Below are 21,647 nucleotides of genomic sequence, written 5' to 3' on the forward strand. Positions count from 1 at the left end.
CTTAAAACTACAATTTATACCCTATGAAATAAAGTGGCAAGGTTATTACCAAAGTAGACAATAATGGTTGTAATAAAATAATGGTTCAGAAAGCTGCTGTTTACAGTGTAGGAAAGAAACTAAGGGTAGATGGGGCCATAACAATTAAATGTTGGATCTACAAGGAGACACGTTTACAACCCCAATGGACGCTGTTTTCTAGACAGTTCTCAATACATGGTGCTAAAGCATGTTTTCCCAAGAGTTAGCATCTGTAGAGGTAATCTGCAAAAGAAAAGACAAGACTTTTCCCTTTTTGTCTACTTCCTGTAACTTAGATGGAAAGATATCTCCTGTTTGGAGGGCCCTCAAGAGAAGCATTTACAAGAAATACAAGTCATGTGCAAAAAAGCTAGAGAAAACACATGTGCTCAACCTTACAAAGCAGACAAAAGAAGAAAGCCACCCACATTGAGGACCCAGAGCAGGAAAAGGAACTTGCTGCCATGGATCCTAAGAAGTTCCAACTTCCACAGACAACTGCACCCGGGCATAACTGGAACCAACTTTGGATCCAACGTCTTACCTGATTTTGCATATTGGTGCCTAAATTACCTGACCTATTAAAAAGTTGCCAGTATTTTTGTACTTTAAAGAAGTGGACTAAGGCACCAAGGATTTCTTTTACGGTTGGTCTCAGGAGTAGAGCTGGTCAATTGACAGAAAAAGCAGCAGTGTGTGTGGATTTTGATAAAATTCCCCCCCCCCCCCATTTTCCACCTGGCTGTATTTGGAACTCCTCTGTAGTCCAACACTCAAAAGAGGGAATTGATAAACTCTGATCCAAAGAGCTTATTCCCCAGTCAGATCTAAGGACAACTATTTAATTTAATTTTTGATAGCTGGAGAAACTTGAAGGACCTATGGATTCCTTTTAAGGATATCCCTTTTCATACCCATTAGCCACTAAGGCCTCTTCCAAGAAAGGTCTTTAATCTGTGGTTCCTTCTCTACTTTCATAGATGTGAATGAAGCTCAAGCTTCCTTCTTAAGCAGTTGAAACACTGGGAATGAGTAGATGGAACCAATATTTTGCTAGAACAAGAAGCCACTGACACTTTTTCTTTAAAGACCTGTCCATTTCTCCATTTCTGCTACCGCAGGGACCAACTCCTGTTACACTATGAACCAAAAATTTGAACATTAGGCTATTTAAAAGGCTAAAAAGGTTATTTAGTACGCTAACTAAATCAAACCTGTGCAGGAAAAAGGAACTGGTCCTTCACAGCTGATGGAAAGACAGGGACAGCTTGGGGTGGAGGCCTTTTATACTCATGGATACAAAACGCTGCAGTAGGAAACATCCATGCATCCCTTAGTTGCTTTACAGCTTTGAATGGTTCCACGGCAAGGCACGCTATTCTTATGATAGAGGTGGGCAGAGGCAATTTAATGAAGGAAGTGATAAGTCTTTTAATCTTGTAAACTTCATCTTGTTTATGCATTAAAAATTCAGTTTTATTTTTCCTTCTTCATCACCTGCTTCTGATAGCTTTTCTCCAGTGTGAGGATTTGAGTATCCCCAATTTAAACAGAAAATTCTCAGAGCAGTTGGTAAGCACTTGCCAATTGCTCTTTGCTCATTTTTTTGCACAGCACTGCTACTGGTCATTTGGTTTATTAGTTCTGTGCAACAAATACAATATCAAAAACTGGTTAAACAAATACTATTGGCTACGCACAAAGCCCTGGAAGTAGGTTTGATGGTTTCTCTGAGAGAACATCAAAAGGTCTGTTAGGCCACCACAGTGATGACTACCTTCACATACTTATTCATTGAGCAGCTGGTCTGCAGAAAATTATAAATAGTCAAATTAATCATTGCTTTAAATCATAAGAACAAAGACTTAATCAAGAGCACCATCTGAACTATATGAAATGGTGGTGGCATGGACACTACCTTTTAGCAATTCAGCACAGGCTAGCCAAGACCCTGCCAAAAGTATGAGCCTTGCTTATAGCAAGATCAATGTCTGACAGAGAATCAGATAGACTTTAGCACATAGGCACCAAGGAGTGCATTAACAATGCCATAACAATATTAACCCCAAAATTAGCATTTCTGAATTTGTCTAACTGCTATATTTAAATGCAGTTTTATGTGGTAATATCTTTATGCTACTCCTACAAAAATGACACTGTCAAGGTTACTAGTACAAATAAATTGATCTAACATGCTTCACAAGTCAAGCCTTTATTTCCCCCTCTCCCAGTTGTTCTTTTGCTTATATAAAACTGACACAAATGCAAGTCTATGGAACTTAAAATAAACAAAAAGCAATGAAAGATAAACAATTTAATAAATTACTTGCCTGTGTCCTTACAAAAGGATCTCACAGCACGAACGTGTGCTCATTGAGGTAATGAACTATGAACGTTTTACCTCCAGTTCATAAAGTACTTAAATCATTTTATTAGTCCTTCTTTGACATCCATTTTACATGGGTTTGTTTGAATTAAAATGTTTGTAACAGCTGTAGGGCATGTTGCAGGATGTAGTTTAAATAACATTCCTTTTTATGTCATGTAAACAATGTTCTTCATGAGAACACCTATGCTGCTTAAATGAAGGAATAATGCACTATTTTCTGCCTATCTAAAAATACTAAAACATGGCTTCAGATAATTGTTTCTTGGCTTTACTACACATAAAAGCAGAAATACTCAGATGGAAAACATCAGACTGTCTCTTATTTGTTAACAGTGAACTCATGGAGGGGTTTCAGGATAAAATCAGTCCACTGTTGCTGTTTCTAATTCAGGAAAATTACACACACAGATCCCTTTTCACTTAGCTGATGTTAAGTATTAATTCCCTGAAAGTGCTTTCAAACAGCGTGACACACTGTATTTTGTTTCTTTACTCAAGCACTGATTCTGTAAAGAATTTAGGCATAACTAATAAAGGCTAACTCAAATACCTCAAAAAGATAACATACTCAATCCATCCATCCATACGCTAAACAATGCTACATAGTGCATTAAATTATATCCTGCTTCTGTTCTAATGAAACATAATACAGAGAAGTGTACATAAAAGAAGTCTGTTATTTAACTAGCCACAATGTAGAAACTTAAAACAGACAATATCATTTTTTCAGCATTAAGAAATTCTGTAATTTCAAACTACAAATGCTTGTGAAATCCTATTCTGAACACGTACCTTGTCACACAAATATTTGTGAATAATTCTAGAGGAATAGGTGAGCTGAATGTCTTTAAAGACAAATGAATTTGTATGAAAGTGAACTGGCTGAGGATCATATATTTATTAAAATAATCCTTAGATGTCGAAAAGACTCCTATATAACATTATTTAAATATAAGATTGAGTGAAATCATTAAAACCCTGAAACATAAAGCCTTGAAATAAGAATCTGTAACAATTATTTAAATTATTTAAAATTGTTTAAAAATCCACCTTGAGAAGAAAGGAAGATCCATCCACTTCTGCTTTCCCTACAAGTTGGCAAGTAAGGTCAAAAAACAGCATTGGCTGGACACCAGACAATTTTGCTGTTGGCCCACAGACTGAAAGATTACTAGCTGCCCACATACGTAGTTCTTCTATTGTTTTCTGTTCTTCTTCTGTGAAAGAGTACGATTTACTAGAGGTTCGAGGCACTATCGGTGCTCCTACGGTTCCATCAAATGTCAAGGATGCAAAGCCAATACCAGTAATCCCCTGCATCTGTTCATTGTATTCCCTGATCTACAACACAAAAACAGGAAGAAAAAAATATTGACTACAGTGCATGAAAATGTATACAAAATTCAATATTTTATATGCATAAAAATGATTGTTGCCTGTTATTGCTCTTTAAAATGTATTAGTCCTACAAAATAAGAACACATATGGAGGGAGGAACCAAATGAAAAAACACCAAAACAAATGAATACACCCAGAAAACCAACCAGACAAGCAACAGAAAATGCAACCTAACACCAATAATTCCTGTACTGGCAGGATCCAAAATGCATATGTAAATAAATTATAAAAATAATTAGCTCCCATATAAAGCTTTTCATTCATCGACCTCAAAGTGCTTTCCAAATGGAGGTAAGCATCTGCCCTACTACCCTTTACAGATGAGGAAACAGAGGCACAGGGTGAGGTGAAGGTCAAAAGTATAACTGGGTTAAAAAAAATTAGATAAGTTCATGGAAGATAGCTCCATCAACGGTTATTAGCCAAGTTGGTCAGGGATGCAACCCCATGCTCTGGGTGTCCATAAACCTTTGACTGCCAGAAGCTGGAACTGAACAACAGGCAATGGATCACTCAATAATTGTTAGTTTCAGAGTAGCAGCCGTGTTAGTCTGTATCCGCAAAAAGAAAAGGAGTACTTGTGGCACCTTAGAGACTAACCAATTTATTTGAGCATAAGCTTTCGTGAGCAACAGCTCACTTCATTGGATGCTGTGTTCTGTTCATTAGCTTTGAAGCATCTGTCACTGGGCACTGTCGGAAGACAGACTAGTGGGCTCAATAGGGCTGTTCTTATTTTCTTATGGCTTGCCACAGGTTACTAAGCAGACCACTGATAGAGCCCCAGTATCATGATTCCAAGTCCAGCTCCTTATACACTAGACCACACTGCCAGCTAATAAAGTAGATTGTTGAACATTGCCCCTTCGGTTCCTCAATAATAAAATACACCAATTCTGTGAGCTACACTTCTACTCTTATGACAACACAATAAATAGATCAATTTCCCCCTTGATTCATGCATGTAACTTACCTTAATGGGAGTTCTGAGTCCCAAATATTCTTCTTCCTGCAATGGACACCTGCCTGCCAGATGACTGATTTAACTTATGCTTGCCACTATCCAATGCATTCTGGAAAGCTCAAATCCTGAAGTGTTCCCTCAAGCAGCAGACAGTCTGCTCCTCATATTTTCCTGTCTCTATGTGATGTCAATAGGACATGCTCACATACATGATATGATCCATTAACAGGAGCTCTAGGCACTGGCCCACTTCGCCAAGTGGGTAATCCAGCCCTACATAATTTAAGAGTTGGCTATCAAAAGGTAGTAATTGTTCAGAATAACTCATCTGAATAATTTTGCCATTTCTACATCCTAGATCTTAGCCATGCTGTAAAATGATCAGTACAGGGTTCCCAGTGCCCTGTTTTCAGGCCAATTAAATACTTTAGCAATTTAGAAAATAGCACAAACCCAAAAGAACCTGTACTACAAAACTGCTCTAAACAGCAGGAGACTTAATCAAGAATTTGCCAACATTTCCAGAGCATAATTTGTAACATAAATATACAAATAAATAAATAAACATTATCAATTTGTAAACAAAGCAGCTAAAGAGGGCTTGATATCAGGAAGTCCCTTAATCCTTGCTACTTTGTCTACAATTATAAATGCCTTAAGTATCATTTCTAGGATAAAATCCAACCTTACATGCACTTATATATTCTCTAGACCCGACAGATAAAGTAAGCAGCATTTCATGAGGTAGCTTTTCCTAAAGATAATGTTATAAATTTTAATCTTTTGACCTTTAGCTAAAACCAACCAACCAAAAAAAAAAACAAACAAACCAACAACAGAAAAACAAAAGATATAAATCTGGAATGTATGCATTTTTCATAATTCTTTTGAAGTGAATCAACTCTGTCTCCTAACTCCCACCTCAATGCAAAAAAAGAAAACTTCTATTATAAACAGCATAGACCCATGATAAATGAATAGCCTTTAGCTCTGCTGCTGACACTGGCAATATATTCTATACTATGCACAAAACTATGCAGCACTGAGGGAAAAGGAAAGCCTTCTTTCTTCAGTTTTATTCATTTATCTATGATCAAAAAGATTTCAGCTATATCATCAAATATTTTATGTGGCATTTCAAATGAATCCCTCTCACAGATGATTTGCTTTTATTTCCCATTTATTTGTTCAATAATTTATCAAGTACCCATTGCCATAGTATCTCAGCAACTTACAGACTGAAAACTCACCACTAGACCTAAGAGAGAGAAGTTTATGAAGCTCTTAACTTCCTGTGTAAGTAAGACAGGAAACTATACTGGCTCATGTGGAATCCTTTGAGCTTTCATCTATCCCTTCAATTTAGACTATTTTCGCTGACTATAGCCTTGATTTCATGCTCCTTTCTTATGGGCTCTGTTTGTGTGTGCCATGCTCCTACGGTCTCTATGAGTAACCTTAGTTTATTACAATTGAAATCAGAGACAAACACAGTTAAGTACAGTAATTAAGCAGTAAAGGAAATGAAACATAAGAGAGTAGACCTCAAAAAGCATGATGGAGGACATTAACAAATGACCTTGAAGTGAAGAGTTTTTTCTGTGAAATTCCTTAAGTTTGGGTAAGTGAGGAAGCCACTCACAGGTCTCAAAGCTGTTCATAAGGTAAATTATGCATGGTACTATTTAGCAAATGACAATTTGAACAGAAAAGTACATAGAGCAGAGGTTACAAAGAAAAAAAAAATGACCTAGCTGAGAACATCAGAACCAAGGAACAGATGATATAGAGGGAGAATGTTCTTGGCTTGCCCATTGCAAAGGACTGTGACTAAATAAGTGGAGTGTAATCTAAAGAAAATTCATGGACAGAGTTCCATCAAATGTGGCTTGTTAAAGCACAGTGAATAGCTCTCAAACCATGGTAAGCAATGCTACACTATAAAATAGCTATGTTTAAACTAATTTTAGTTTTAATTAAATGTAGATAAAGCTAACCTGTGAATTTAGTAAAAGATGACAACCTTTTCCTACAAGAAATGCTTTTTATTATTCCTGGAATCTTGGCTGGCAGCAAGACAGATACTCTCTGGAATAAATAATTATCACTGTAGCAAAACATCTACTGGGGGAAAAAAAAAATACAACGACACAGATGGTGTGGACCATGCTTGCAATGGCAAGCAACTACCTTCACTTATGGTTTAAGGGAGCTTCTGGATAAGTGATTTTAAACCTGAAGAATTGAGTGTGAAATCCTGACCCCACTGAAGTCAAAGATAAACGCCCATATACTTCAATAGGACAGGATTTCACCCGGAATATATTTACACAACAGTTGCTAATCTCCAAAGCTTCATGAATAGATTTTAAAAAGCCAAATACATCTGGATTCAAAAAAACATTATCTATCTAGTTCAATGGAAGGGAAAGTGTGATAATAAATTGAATATTAGACTGGGATAATTTTGAGGTAATTTTCCATCAAAACTGATAGTTAAATTATAAAGGCAAGAGCAACGTAAGAGACTTTACAAAACTACTGCTGTCATAGATCATCAAAATGCCTCACAAAGACAACATAAAGCTAGTTTATAACTGCTACAGTAAGAAGAATCTAAACTAAATCTGAAAGTTGATTTCCAGCTGGATTAGGAATCGAAGACAGCTTTTTCAAACCTGGATGCCACAAGTTCAAAGGCTTGATCATAATTTACATATTTCTCAAAAGAATGTCTGGTAGTTTCAAGACAAAGGGTTTGTTTCTTAAATAGAAAAATATTTCACTGTAGATAGTCTTCTCTGAGGAATTCCTTCTTAAACTGAAACCAGGCAAAGAATACACTAAATGTTGCTATAAGGCATTGGCAAAATAGTAAAGTTATAATTTGCTTTAGCATCTTAAAATTATTATACGCAACTTAGTTAACTTTTACTATTCTAAATTTGCCAAGTGATCGAACCTTGACCAGCTCAATCAGATTTTCAGATTATTCCTGAGATAGAGGATTGATGCCTGTGACAGCTACTTTTATGAAAACATTTTCCTTCCCAAAATAATGTCTTCTGGAACATTACCTTATATTTTGTAAATGTTTTGTCACATTCCTTTAAGTGTACTAATCCACAATTTAAACTAGTTTTAATAATATGGTATCCTGATCATATGCTCTCTCTTATATTTGGGTTTTACTATTTTAATTCCCTTATCCTAATAGCTGCATAATAATTGAGGCCATATAAGAAGGCAGGTGGTAATGGAAGAGAGAAGTAACATATAATATTTCAGTATATACGTTGTGTTCCCAATGTTAATTAAATCTTTGTGCATATATTTAAACAGAATGCTAACAAAAATAAATTACTACAAGCAGCTGTAATGATTTGAAGAGAATATCCACCAGCTTCTAAAATAGGACACATTTAAAAAGACACAATTTGGACATTATGCTGTGCAAGCTTCTCCATACAGTTTTGCCAATGCACTTATTTATCAAGTAGCCAACACCAACTATTGTACAGAAATTGCTGATCTGGGTGGATAGTTTCAAGCTTGTGAGTGTGCATTTGTTTCAAAAGTGTACAAACACTAAATAGGATTTGCATCTAAGGCAAATGCATTACACCACTATGGCACTTAGTCCCCTTCATGGTATTGTGCTATAAATGTGGTGGCCTCAGTCCAGGTCCTAGGGGACAGATGTCCACACCAAACACACAAAAAGTCACAAACAGTGCCATCATGACTGTTGGCATCCTTATTGGAAGTCTCAGTAGAGGATTAAGGATGAAAAAAGTATTGACACTAAACTACTCTTAACTTTTGCGATGGTCCCACCAAGTCAGGACAGAGTAACATGAAGAACAGCCATGCTGGATCAAACCTGTGGTCTGTCCATTATTCTGTCTCAGAGAGTAGCCAGCTCAACATGCTTCAGAGGAAGGTTAAGGAAACATGCAGTAGGTGGATGTGGGATAATCACCCCCTCCATGAAGGTCTTATGCTAATCCTAAATAGCTAGAAATTGGTTTAAGCCAGTATTGCATTTTCTTGTGTTACAATTCCAAAAAGCCCAACACCATTTGTTTTTGTTTTGTTTTAAACTCAAGGATGAAAGTAGTATTGTGGATGAACTATGCTTTAATTCCTTTGCCTGATTGAACGTTGTGGAGGTGAAGAACCACCTACTTATTACAGTTATACAGCAACCCTGATATTCTATGAAAAGAAAAGGAGTACTTGTGGCACCTTAGAGACTAACAAATTTATTTGAGCATAAGCTTTCGTGAGCTACAGCTCACTTCATCGGATGCATTCAGTGGAAAATACAGTGGGGAGATTTGTATACATAGAGAACATGAAACAATGGGGGTTACCATACACACTGTAACGAGAGTGATCAGGTAAGGTGAGCTATTACCATCAGGAGAGCGGGGGGGGGGGGGCGGCGGCGGAGGGAACCTTTTGTAGCGATAATCAAGGTGGGCCATTTCCAGCAGTTGACAAGAACGTGTGAGGAACAGTGTGGGGGAGGGAGGGAAATACCAGCGGAAGTTGGTCCAATAAAAGGTATTACCTCACCCACCTTGTGTCTCTAATATTCTGGGACCAGCATGGCTACAACAACACTGCAAACAACATTCTATTGAAGAGACAACCCTAAAAGACAGACAGACACAGCACACATTTCTCTGATAATACTGTAGTTAAGAAACAATTTGGAATATTTTAAAATTGTGAAAGACTTGGCAAAATAACACTAAAGAGGATTTCCGGTAACACGCTAACAGAAAACAGATGTACCAGAAACAACAATCCCTAGTTATAGGCATACCTGGTCACACTGTCCACAGTTAAGGTTGCCTGACACATCCCATATTAAGATCCTGTGTTCAAGTTCCTTATAATTTTGTCAGACTTTAGCCATTTGGACTGAATTACTTCCATGCCAAATGTGTGCCTCAGGCTGAATATTTTTCAAGTTTCAGCCAAAATGGTTTGGTTGTTTCTTTGAATGAGTTTGGGAGAATATATACCGTTTTGCCAATATTATAAAAAATTCTTACAACTGTTTAGTTGAGTCGCTCTAGTACTCCCATGCATGAAGCAAGGGCTTGAAATTTGGCAGGGGAGAGTTTTCCTCATGCTGGGGATGTGCTTTTTGCCATTCCTTGAAAAAGCACCTAAATTTGGTCAAGTTTTCCACTCTACATATTACTGTAAAAATCTTTGTACAAAATATGCCTTGTGAGGTATCATTTGAAACCTAATAACTGACTGGTCAATAATATTATAGTGCAATGTTTGTAGCAACCTTGTGTGTACAGTTATGAAATCCCCCGCCCCATGATGCTAAAGGCACATATTCAAACTCACATAGCCCCAGTTAGGTAGAACTGGTCAAGAAGGCCTGTATTAAACAAAGAAATGTGTGTGTACCTCAATTTGCATATACGCTGAAAATATACTCCTCAGACAGTGAAAGAGGGAAGAACCAAGACAAAGAAAATGTGCATTTCCATATGCACTGGTAAAAAGAGACAGAATGAAGCCACTTTCCCACCAGACTCCAAGTCTCTTTGCTCTCAGCTGGAAAAAAATTTATCTCAAGAAAATACATTTTGAAAGGGTGACTGAACTATAAAATTGAGGGACAAAAATACCCCAAGTTATCTCTCCCTATCCACCTCTCTCTCATGACTTAAGATGACAAAAGAAAAAACAGCCGTTGGAACTTGGGAGAAGATCCTGACCAGAAATTTGGTCAGCAATGCTACTGAAAACATGTGGTAAGAATTTCATCTTGACCAAGTCTAATTTGTTAAGTTTAGTAGTAAGAAGCTTTTATTTTTATTTTTCTTGTAACCATTTTTGACTTTAATGCCTAAATACTTGTACTCATTTAAAACTTATCTATTTGTAGTTACATAAACTTGTTTTATTCTTTAATCAAAACTAATTCAGGGTTATGAACTGTATGTGTAACCCCATTTGAGGTGGCAACCTGTTGTATCTTGATCTCCTTAGAGAGGCAATGGACCTAATATATCTGGACTGCCCAAGAGAGGGTTGGACAGTGCTAAACACACTTTTGGGGGGAAATTCATGACTGGGAGTGTGTTGGCATCATCCTGCATGTGGTAACCCAGGCTGGTGGAAGCCAGATTGTGACTGGAGTGTGGCTAGCAGGCTGCAGCTATACACAATCACTCAGGGTGTTATCTGCGTGCTGTTTGCGAGCTGCCCAGGTGGAAGCTACAACAGTGAAGCATTGTTAGGCATCCTAGGTTGCAGGGCACGGGTGACACAGCCCCTCACTGGTCTGGATTGCATCCTGAAATGTCACATTATCATGTAATTAAAGACTGTATCATAATACATACCCACAAGAGGGCCAAATTAATGTTGCATGGGCAACCTCAATTCTGGTATTTCCTAACGTTTTGAGCGCTGGACTTGTAACCTCAACATTCGTTTAATGTAGTTTAGTGTGTGTAACATAAGGTCAAAAGGGGAGTACAATATGTACGGTGTTGATAGAACACAACATTTTGAGACCGTGTGCTTCCACTGTTAGGGAGAAAGCTAAACTTCCTTCCCTCCACTGTGTTCCGCCCACAGTAGTAAGAGGTACAGGTATATCTGTAGTAATTGATGCAGTAGAAGGCACAGGTATATTTGTAGTAATTCATTAAGTATTAGCTTAAATCATAAAATTACAAGAAATATTAACAGAAATATAATTATGCAAAACAATTTTTCAATCCTGTTATCAAGATGCTTGCAATTTTCATTTCCTGAAACATTGAGCAAATCAAGTGATTCTGTATTTAGACTAATCCCAACTGAACTCTTTTTCCCCATTACACTATTAGCTCTGACCCACAGGGCCTTGCCAATACCTGTTTTAATTATTATCGTGGTGCAGTAGCACCACTATAATAAAGGGTATGTCACGACTTTGGTCTAAAGGGCAACTTTCTACGGCCTCTTAAATTGGCATGCTTAGTCAGCTTCCTTTGAAATATGGTGTGCCTTAGAAGGGTGCAGAATTGGCTTAGTGACTCAATTTCGGGTCATTTAAGACAGAGATTGTGGAGTTGTAAACACCCCATAACAGACATTTTTCAAAAAAAGTTTCTAGGTTTTGTTTCTTTTATTTATTTTTGGCTCAGAGCTACAGATAAAACTATTGATGTAATGTTGGTCTCAGTCTGTTGAATTTTACCCAAGGTGGTGCATGGTACTCACTAAATCTTTGGGAGACCCAAATTGAGAACAGTATTTAAGAATATGTAGATTTTTACAGTGCACGTGTGCCAATACATAAAAACGGCTAGAGGGTTTCCACTGCCATCATTTTATAGAGGACTATGGCTAGCTAGTTGACTTTAGAGCAGCCTCCAGATTGATCTAGCATGCCCCAGGGTTGGGGTGACATTCAAGGTAACTAGCTCAAATAATTCTAATAGTTTGAAGAGGCATGGTTTTTGTTTACACAATCCGTGGTGGCTTATTCCTATCATATTCTGTTCACATATGAATTCTCTAGCTATCTTTAATAATTTTATTCATTTAGTTTACCTAGTCCTCAAATAAGGCTCACTGTTCTGGAATTCCCAGGATTACCTCTAACTTTCTTAATATAAAAACTACCAACAGTATGCCTATTAATTATTAGTAGTAGTTTTTGAAATCAATTTAGTCTTGGTTCATAAACTAGTGAACGTCTTTGTCCCGCATCGGGCTTTTACAATATGAATGAAGTTATTCCCACGCTGCTGATGCCTCCCACCGCCCCCCGAAAAAAACCCAAATGTATTAAAAACAACGTACCTTTATTCTATGAAATCGAACAATATCTCCAATTTTGTAGATTTTTGGAAGGGCATCTAGATTTCCATTAAAAAGTGTGCATGTTAATTTCACATTTGATTGGTCCACAATTGTTACAACAGAACAATAATCTGTAAAATATAAAAAAATGTATAATAGGACTTAATGACATTTTAGTATTAATATATTCATATTTGGATTAACACATAAATCAAAGGAGTAATGCTAATAAGAAAATTTGTCCCATCATATGCTATGTAAGCTGTTAGAATAGCTGAAAACCGGTATGGTTGCTTGTGCAAAGAGCTCTGAGTCAGAAACTCCCACATTCTGTTGTTCTGCCATGGGCCCACTGTAGGGTTTGGAGAATGTTACATCTTCACAAGTCTCAGTTTCCTCATCTGCAAAATGGGGAAAATAGCTATTTACCTCACAGAGTTGTGAGAATAATAGTGTTTCCACTGTACTTTAAGAGATAAAGAGCTGTGCAAGTGTCAAGAGTAAATTAAAACATTAATTACCACCCCACACACAGACATAAGAAAAAGAGTTGCAGGCACATATCAGTGGTTTGAAAGTTTATCATCTTTCAAGCTGCTATTTTATTTAGTTTTGGGAGGTAGGCATTGGAGACCTAGGAAACGACACTGCACTTCCACAACAAGCCACAGGGTCAAACTCCAAAGACTATATGACCTTTATTCTGCCTCACTAGAACTGTAACAGTGTATTATGTATGTTACAGACTTCCCTAAACAGAAATGTAAAAGCATGTGCTCAGTTGGACATCTTTAAGTGAGAAATCTGTAAGGAAGTAATGGTGAAATTGTTGTCTTGATCTCAGGAGTTAGGTGCCTAACTTGCTTGGTTGCTTTTGAAAATACCATTAGGACATCAGTAATTTTTAAATAGGTAATAGGCAGAGGAATGGCATCACAGTCTATTTCTATGTTGATATACGACTTTGCCAGGAATTTATGTACGCAAAACTTTGTTTTGAAAATGGTTTTAATAATGTACAGTAAGACCTTAAGAAAAGCATATCATTACATGCAATGCATTAACTAACAATACACAACATTTCCATTTTTGAAGTACTGACTCCTGAAAAGGGGGAAGTGCACATTGGCTTTGAATGTGAAGATTGCTATCCCTAGGTGCACAGTGCCAGAATGTACAAAACTAGCATTCCTAAGAGTGAAGAAATTAAATTAAATTCTTACATTTAAAAATTGTATTTCTAAACACCAGTACATAAAAGTGGGCCTACTTGCCCATTCATGATTTTTTTACCCCAGCCCTCGTTCCATTAGTTACTTTACTTGCCATTTATACTGAGTGTGACATTTATAGTGGAGTTGAAAATGTTTGCTGGAAAAGTGAACTGAAACATTTTATGCTTTCAGACTTGGAAGGCACCAGGAGTTTTTGGGTTAATTGGTGCTGCTAAGTATTGTGCAAACTAAGGCCATGTCTACGCTTGGAGTGCTTTACTGGTATAAATGTAATGGTATACTCTACTGGCATGCAGTCTTAGCTGGATACAGCTTATGCCTGTGAAACTATGCTTTTAGCATTGTAACTTATTACACACTCCTTTCCCTACAGTAGTGTGAGACAAGCTATGCTGGTAAAAGCACAGTTTTGCTGATATAACTGAGTCTGCAAAAGCTCACTTTCATATACAATGAAAAGTTGTTATACTGGTAAAGTGCTAACTTGAGGAGTAAAAAGTTCAGATTTACAGCCTGGAAACAGAAATCTTTCCCCTCTTGCCTACATCTCAGTACGTTTGGTATGGTCTCCTCTCAGAAACCACGCTGAAGGGGAAGAGTTAATTCTGCCCTCTCGGTTTTATTTTGTGTACTGGCAGCAACCAAATCTAGACTCCTGAGCTCAATCAGAAATGGTTGTAGTACTTCAGATGTTAAGATTTATATAATCCCCTTGGAGTCCCTTACTCAGAATTTAGGACACACTACTTAAGCCATCAGCAAGTTGTCTAGGTTATTTTTAAAATTTAGATAGATAGGGCTGTCAAGCTATTAAAAAAAATAACCGCTATTAATCACACGATTAATGGTGGGGACTGACTTTTCCATTTTGGTTTTAGCAACCAAACATACACATTGGAACACTCCACCTTATTACCAGGTAACCTCCATGTATTAGGAAGATATCCAAGAATAAAACTTAAGGGAGAGGGCTCCAATTTAGCATCCAAAATCAGATTAGTCATTTGACCTGCCACAGACCAGAAATTCTTGATAGAATTACACTACAATTGTATTACGCTACAGAGATAGTTGTGTATCCAAATCTCTATTCCAAGCAACTCTCAAATTGTCAATCTTTGGCAGAATTTTTGCATCAGAAAATCATAAAAGGATATTACTGGGTGAGTAAATCTAGGAAGATTTGCTCCAAAATAATAAAAATGTTATGGAGGCTCTGGAGCTTCCAATGCATTGGGTCTAAAATACATTTGAAAGTAAATGCTTTAATTGGAGATATTTCCATGCTCCAGAGCAGGGAAAGCCAAATTGTTGCTGAAGATCTACAAATGGTTTAAGTTTATCATTGTCAATTAGCTGCGACAAAGTCATAATTCCTCGCTCCATCAATTCCTCCACATCATTTTACCACCGATTTTATGGAAAGATTACTCCACAGAACCATCTCTACATGGAAGAATGGATGGAAGCAGAACTTTCTAGCCAAGTTTGACCAAACTTGTCTCACAGTTCTTATTGTGAAAGCTCAGGAGCCATCCAGCCCATAATAATTCCATCCTATAATGCCCAAAATGGGGAGAGGATATACCAATTCTCATTCAATCTGAAAGCAGGTATGGTCTGCATGGTCACCTCTAACAGTCACAAAAATGACTGGCATAACAAAAAGGAGATATGATAATTTTTCAAGTTGGGAAAACAAAATTATTCCAGAGATGGAGGGAGTTGTAATTTGTTCAGAGCCAGTCTAAATTCCTCACTTCCTCAATTCCTTCCTCCCCAAAGAAGCATTCTGAAAATATTATTTAATTTCTCAAAATATATTTGAGGAATCGAAATAGGGAGACCACTCTGGACATACAGAATTCTGGGAAGGACATTCATTCTCAATATACTAATTTTATCCCACAAACTGAAGATTAACGAATTCCATCTCCAAAATCACTACCCAGTTGGGAGATAACTGGTTATATATTTATCTTAGGAAAAGTTCTGAATATCATTGTGAATCAGTATTCCTAAATATTTCATGTCAGAGGATTGCCATTCAAAGTCCCAATTTGAGAAAAGACCTTTGTGGACAAATTTGTTAATGCCTAGGATTTCTGATTTACCCCAATTAATTTTATTTCCTTAGAAGTGTCCAAACTTTTTAATAGTGGTTAGGGGGGTTAGGAATGGTGCCCTCTGGCTTAGATACAAGAGCATCATCCACACAGAGCATAATTTGGTGCTATGTTTGGCCTCCTCTGATACCATGAATATGTTGATTTGCTTGGATGGCACTGTCTAAAGATTCTAAAGCTAAATCAAAGAGAAGAGGAGAAAGGGGGCAGGCCTGCCATATTCCTCCCTGTAATGCAAATGGGGCAAAAATAATATTGTTGGTAACTACCCTGGAAGTCAGATTAGAGTATCTAAGCTTAATCTAAGCAATAAATTGGCTACCAAATCCAAATTTTGCTAATACTTCAAAAAGATTGTCCTGTGCTATGTGGTCAATGGATTTTTTGGCATCTAAAGAAATTACAGAAAAGGGTTCTTTAGAATCTCTTGAAGTGGCAATAATATCAGAGCAAATTATTTGAACCCTGTCTATTACAAAGGAACCCTATGTAATGTATATGTATAACCTGAGAGAGAACTTTGTCCAACTGCATAACAAGAGCTTTAGCTAAATCTTATAATTCATTAAAGAAATTGGCTTGTAATTACTACATAGTCCAAGGTCTTTCCGAGGTTTATGATAACTGAAATTACAGCTTCTTCCACAGTAGGTGGGTACATTTTCTCATTCTTTGCCTCATATTCAATAATCTAGGTGTGAAAACTATTGTAAAATTCAACAGGGAACCTTCTTATACCAGGAGTCTTTCCAACCTTCCTTTCTTGTATAGCTCATCAGTTCCATGATTTCTAGAGGGGCATCTATAAGTTCCTTCTGCAAGTCAGAGATCTGTGGCAGAGACAGTTGACTAAAAAAGTTACCTTGGGCATCTTTACTGATTTCCTCTTCAGCTAAACATAGTATTAAAAAACTGCTGAAATTGGTATATATAAATTTGTAGGTACTATAACAAGTAGCAGCTATTTATTTGTATTAGCCTTAAGCTTAAGTCTTGTCCTCTCTCTCACCAAATTCTCAATAGTTTTGCTTGAAATAGAATAAAGCAAACTCAACCTTTTGGGAGAGAAGTTTGTTTATTTCATATCTTAGATGGGTCTTAGTTTCTTTGGGGCAGAGGCAGAAGCATAGTTTACACTCAAAGTCTTGATTTCCATCACAAGGGTAACGATTCTATGTTCTGTCCATTTCTTTTTAAAGGTAACATATGAGACATGTCCTCTGACGAAGGCTTTAAGGCACCCCAAAACGTGGCAGTGATGAAGCAGAGAGGGGAATCGTTTAAAAATAAAATAAAATAAGAGTTAACAAATGATGTATCAACAGAAGAAAGGTATTTCATCTCCACATCTTAGTTGGGGATGCATACCATTGGGGCCTAAAAGACTCACCTAGCAGGGTCAGATATAGCAACAGTACCAATGCCACAATCTGTGATAGAATTTATCCAGTCTTGTGACACTAAGAAATCGTCAAATCTTGAATATGTTGAAAGAGCTGCAGAAAGAAGAAAAAACAAAACCCTACAGTCTCCGGCTGTAAGATTTCCCCTATCTCCACCCATCTTGTAAGCCTAAATAAAGCCACGTATGTAAGCCTAAATAAAGCCACGTATGTATGAAGTAGCTGATAAGTATTAGCGTTTCTATGCAGAAATGGAGATTCATAGATTCATAGATATTTAGGTCAGAAGGGACCACTATGATCATCTAGTCTGACCTCCTGCACAACGCAGGCCACAGAATTTCACCCACCACTCCTGCAAAAAACCTCAACCTATATCTGTGCTATTGAAGTCCTCAAATCGTGGTTTAAAGACTTCAAGGAGCAGAGAATCCTCCAGCAAGTGACCCGTGCCCCATGCGACAGAGGAAGGCGAAAAACCTCCAGGGCTTCTTCCAATCTGCCCTGGAGGAAAATTCCTTCCCCAAATATGGCGATCAGCTAAACCCTGAGCATATGGGCAAGATTCATCAGCCAGATACTACAGAAAATTCTTTCCTGGGTAACTCGGATCCCACCCCATCTAATATCCCATCACAGGCCATTAGGCCTATTTACCATGAATATTTAATGACCAAAACCATGTTATCCCATCATACCATCTCCTCCATAAACTTATCGAATTTAATCTTAAAGCCAGATAGATCTTTTGCCCCCACTGCTTCCCTTGGAAGGCTATTCCAAAACTTCACTCCTCTGATGGTTAGAAACCTTCATCTAATTTCTAGTCTAAATTTGCTGGTGGCCAGTTTATATCCATTTGTTCTCGTGTCCACATTGGTACTGTGCTTAAATAATTCCTCTCCCTCTCCAGTATTTAGCCCTCTGATATATTTAGAGAGAGCAACCATATCTCCCCTCAACCTTCTTGAGTCTCCTTTCATAAGACAAGTTTTCCATTCCTCGGATCATCCTAGTAGCCCTTCTCTGTACCTGTTCCAGTTTGAATTCATCCTCCTTAAACATGGGAGACCAGAACTGCACACAGTATTCCAGGTGAGGTCTCACCAGTGCCTTGTATAACGGTACTAAAACCTCCTTATCCCTACTGGAAATACCTCTCCTAATGCATCCCTCCTAATGCATTAGCTTTTTTCACGGCCATATCACACTGGCGGCTCATAGTCATCCTATGATCAACCAATACTCCAAGGTCCTTTTCCTCCTCCGTTACGTCTAATTGATGCGTCCCTAGCTTATAACTAAAATTCTTGTTATTAATCCCTAAATGCATGACCTTACACTTCTCACTATTAAATTTCATCCTATTACTATTACTCCGGTTTACAAGGTCATCCAGATCCTCCTGTAGGATATCCCTGATTTATCAAGGACTGGGTCTAGAGTTTTGTTAAAATCTCCAGCTATCATCGTCGGCTATCCCTTGATATGAGAATGATGTCTGCCGGGGGAAAAGTCATTGACGAGACTTAAGATGGCTAAGAAGTGTAATCCATGCTCTATAGGTTTTTCCATATATGTGTCAGGTGTTGGCTTGGAGAGAGCACAACTGGTAGCAGGGATGCTGTACACTTTTCTTCCTCCTCTGCCGTTTCTCAGCCTCTTGAGTAAGGTGATTCTCTTCAGAACAGGTTGAGGCTTGACGTATGATGCAATGCTATTGAAGTCTATTAACAGCCAGTGCTTTCCAATTCATGGAGTCAATGCCTCCCTTGTTAAGATATATTTTCAGGGTGTCCTTGTAGCATATCCTCTGTCCCCCATGGGTCATCTTATCATGATTAAGTTGAGAAAAGAGGACTTGCTTCAGAAGATGAGTATCAGCCATCCGCACACAATGACCAGACCAGTGAAGTTGATGTTTTATAATATTCACCTCAACACTGGTGGTGTTAGCTGGAAAGAGAACGCTGGCACTGGTGTGGTGACTTTCCCATCTGATATGGCAGCACTGTTGGTACCACTCCAGACACTTAAGATGGCTTTCGTATGTCACCCATGTCATGTCCTCATAAAAAAGAGTGGGGATGACCAGGATTATAGACCAGGATCTTAGTTTCCATCCGCAGATTTCTGTCACTAAAGACACAATGAAGTAACTTTCCAAAGGATGCATTGGCACAACGGATCCTATATTATATCTCCACATAAAGATTGGCTATCTGGGAGAGGTGGCTATCAAGGTAAGGGAAATGCTCAACATTTTCCAGGAGTTCACCACTGATGACAATTTGTGAGAGAATGGGGGCAACCTGTGCTGAGGCAAGCCTTCCCAATATTGAGGGAAAGTTCTAGGCTATGATAGGAGCCCAAGACAAGATCTAGTCAGCCTCGGTGTGCGCAAGGATAGCACAGTCAGCATACTGAAGGTAGGTAATAACAGTCCTGGTGACCTTAGTTTTAGAATGAAGATGCCGCAGGTTGAAGAGCTGGCCATCAATGCAATACTCAATCCCAATTCCAGAAGAAAGACGATCACGAATAAGAGTCAAGATCGCGGCAAGACAGATGGAAAAAAGGGTTTTAGGCAATAACAGTCCTGTTTAACACCAGCATGGATGGTGAATGGGTCTGTCTCCAATTCATTACAGAGGATGGTGGCGGCCACCCCATCATGAAGTAGCCTAAGAACTCAAATGAACTTCAATGGACAACTGAACCTAAACAGCACCTTCCATAACCCTTCATGATTGATGGAATCAAAGGCCTTAGATAGGTCAATAAATGCCATAAACAATGGCTGGTACTGTTCTCTACAATTCTCTGGGAGCTGTTGTGCAACAAAAGTCATATTGGTGGTGCCCTGAGATGGTCTGAAAACACATTAGGATTTTGGAAGGATGTCTTCGACAAGAGGGACGAGACGGTTTATACTCACAAAAATTATGAAAAAAAGTGGGATCACACTGGTTTGGCCTGCAAATTTGATTATCAATTGCCAGTGTCAGCCTTGAGGATAGTAAACCTGCCCTCATTGTCAAACCTTGTGCTCAAAATGTTAACATTCAGGATTTTTTAATATATTCGTATAGCAACACCTTTTGTTTTAGAATTAAAGTAACTAGAAATTGAGCGGCCCACCCAATCTCTATTCACTTTAGAAGCTTCAAGTTCTGTCAGATATGTCTCCTAGAGAACAAAAATGTCAACATTCTTTATTTTTTAAGCACTGGTGCCCCTTTAAGCCCCTTTTTAAGCCCCTGGTGCCCCTTTAGCTCAGGATTCTGCCCCAACAGTACCCCCACACTCTGGGTCTCCCCTCCCAGGGGAACCCCCAACCCTCTAAACCTACCTTGCCTCAGTGACTACTGCCAGTCATCATCTAGCCCCTGCTCTGGGGCAAACTGCAGTCTGTCACGGCCACTCATCATTGGCAAGGAGGTTGGACCAGCTGCCTCTGCCGAACCCTGGGCTGCATTTCTGCAACCCCCGTACCTGTGTAGGCCTTCACTAAGGCCTGCAGCCTGGGGATTTATCAGGCTGGAGCTCCCCAGCTCCCTTGCCCTATTCCCCAGCACTGCTCCAGTTTCAGGTACCTTGCTCCCAGGCAGCTAGCCCTTCCCACTCCAGGGCTAGAGTGAGCTTCTGACCCTCAGCCCTCTTATAGGGCTAGCTGTGGCCTGATTGGGGTGTGGCCCCAGCTGTGGCTGCTTCCCCTAATCAGCCTAGCTTTTCCCCAGCTGCAGCCCTCTCCAGGGCTGCTTTTAACCCCTTCAGGGCCGGAGTGGGGTGACCACCCCGCTACACAGAGCCATCATTATTAAAACATAATGGATAACATATACGCTTTGTGAATAAGTGAGAAATTGCAAATTTTCCTGAGCAGCATACAGTTCTTGCACATCTAAGCAGCAAAAGTTCTATCATCCAGATATAGAGTGTCACTTCCCGATACATATTCTACAGAAGTGGGAAGGGAATTCTCAGCATGGAAGGGAAAGAGGAATTAAATACATGAAAAAACAAAACAGAAAAGATAGTGGAGAAAGAAATACACAATAGCACCATACAATCAAAAAGAAAAATCTATTTAAACAATCCAAAAAACCACATTTGACACCTACGAGGCATCCTGGATCAGTTGAAACTTGGAGACCCTCTCCAGCCTTGGGGGCCCAAACATCACAAGTACAGTAATCACCTATTACCAATAGAACTGTGAGGACGCAATGATTTAAAAAATATAATTACTAATCAAATGATTGATTTTACATT

General features: G+C 38.5%; 1 protein-coding gene across 5 annotated transcripts in view; it reads right to left on the minus strand.

Moving 5' to 3' along the window:
• POT1 (protection of telomeres 1) overlaps positions 1-21,647 on the minus strand; it is a 167,678-nt gene that overhangs the window by 46,512 nt on the left and 99,519 nt on the right. For all 5 annotated transcript variants that reach the window (XM_084612063.1, XM_084612061.1, XM_084612062.1 and 2 more), the window contains 2 exons: positions 12,609-12,739; positions 3,461-3,751 (listed from right to left, as the gene is read on the minus strand). In XM_084612063.1, coding sequence (XP_084468189.1) covers positions 3,461-3,751; positions 12,609-12,739 — 422 coding nt within the window. The remainder of the gene's footprint in view (positions 1-3,460; positions 3,752-12,608; positions 12,740-21,647) is intronic.

The sequence above is a fragment of the Lepidochelys olivacea genome (genome assembly GCF_965140295.1).
Source record: "Lepidochelys olivacea isolate rLepOli2 genome assembly, chromosome: 1".
NCBI lineage: Eukaryota > Metazoa > Chordata > Testudines > Cheloniidae > Lepidochelys > Lepidochelys olivacea.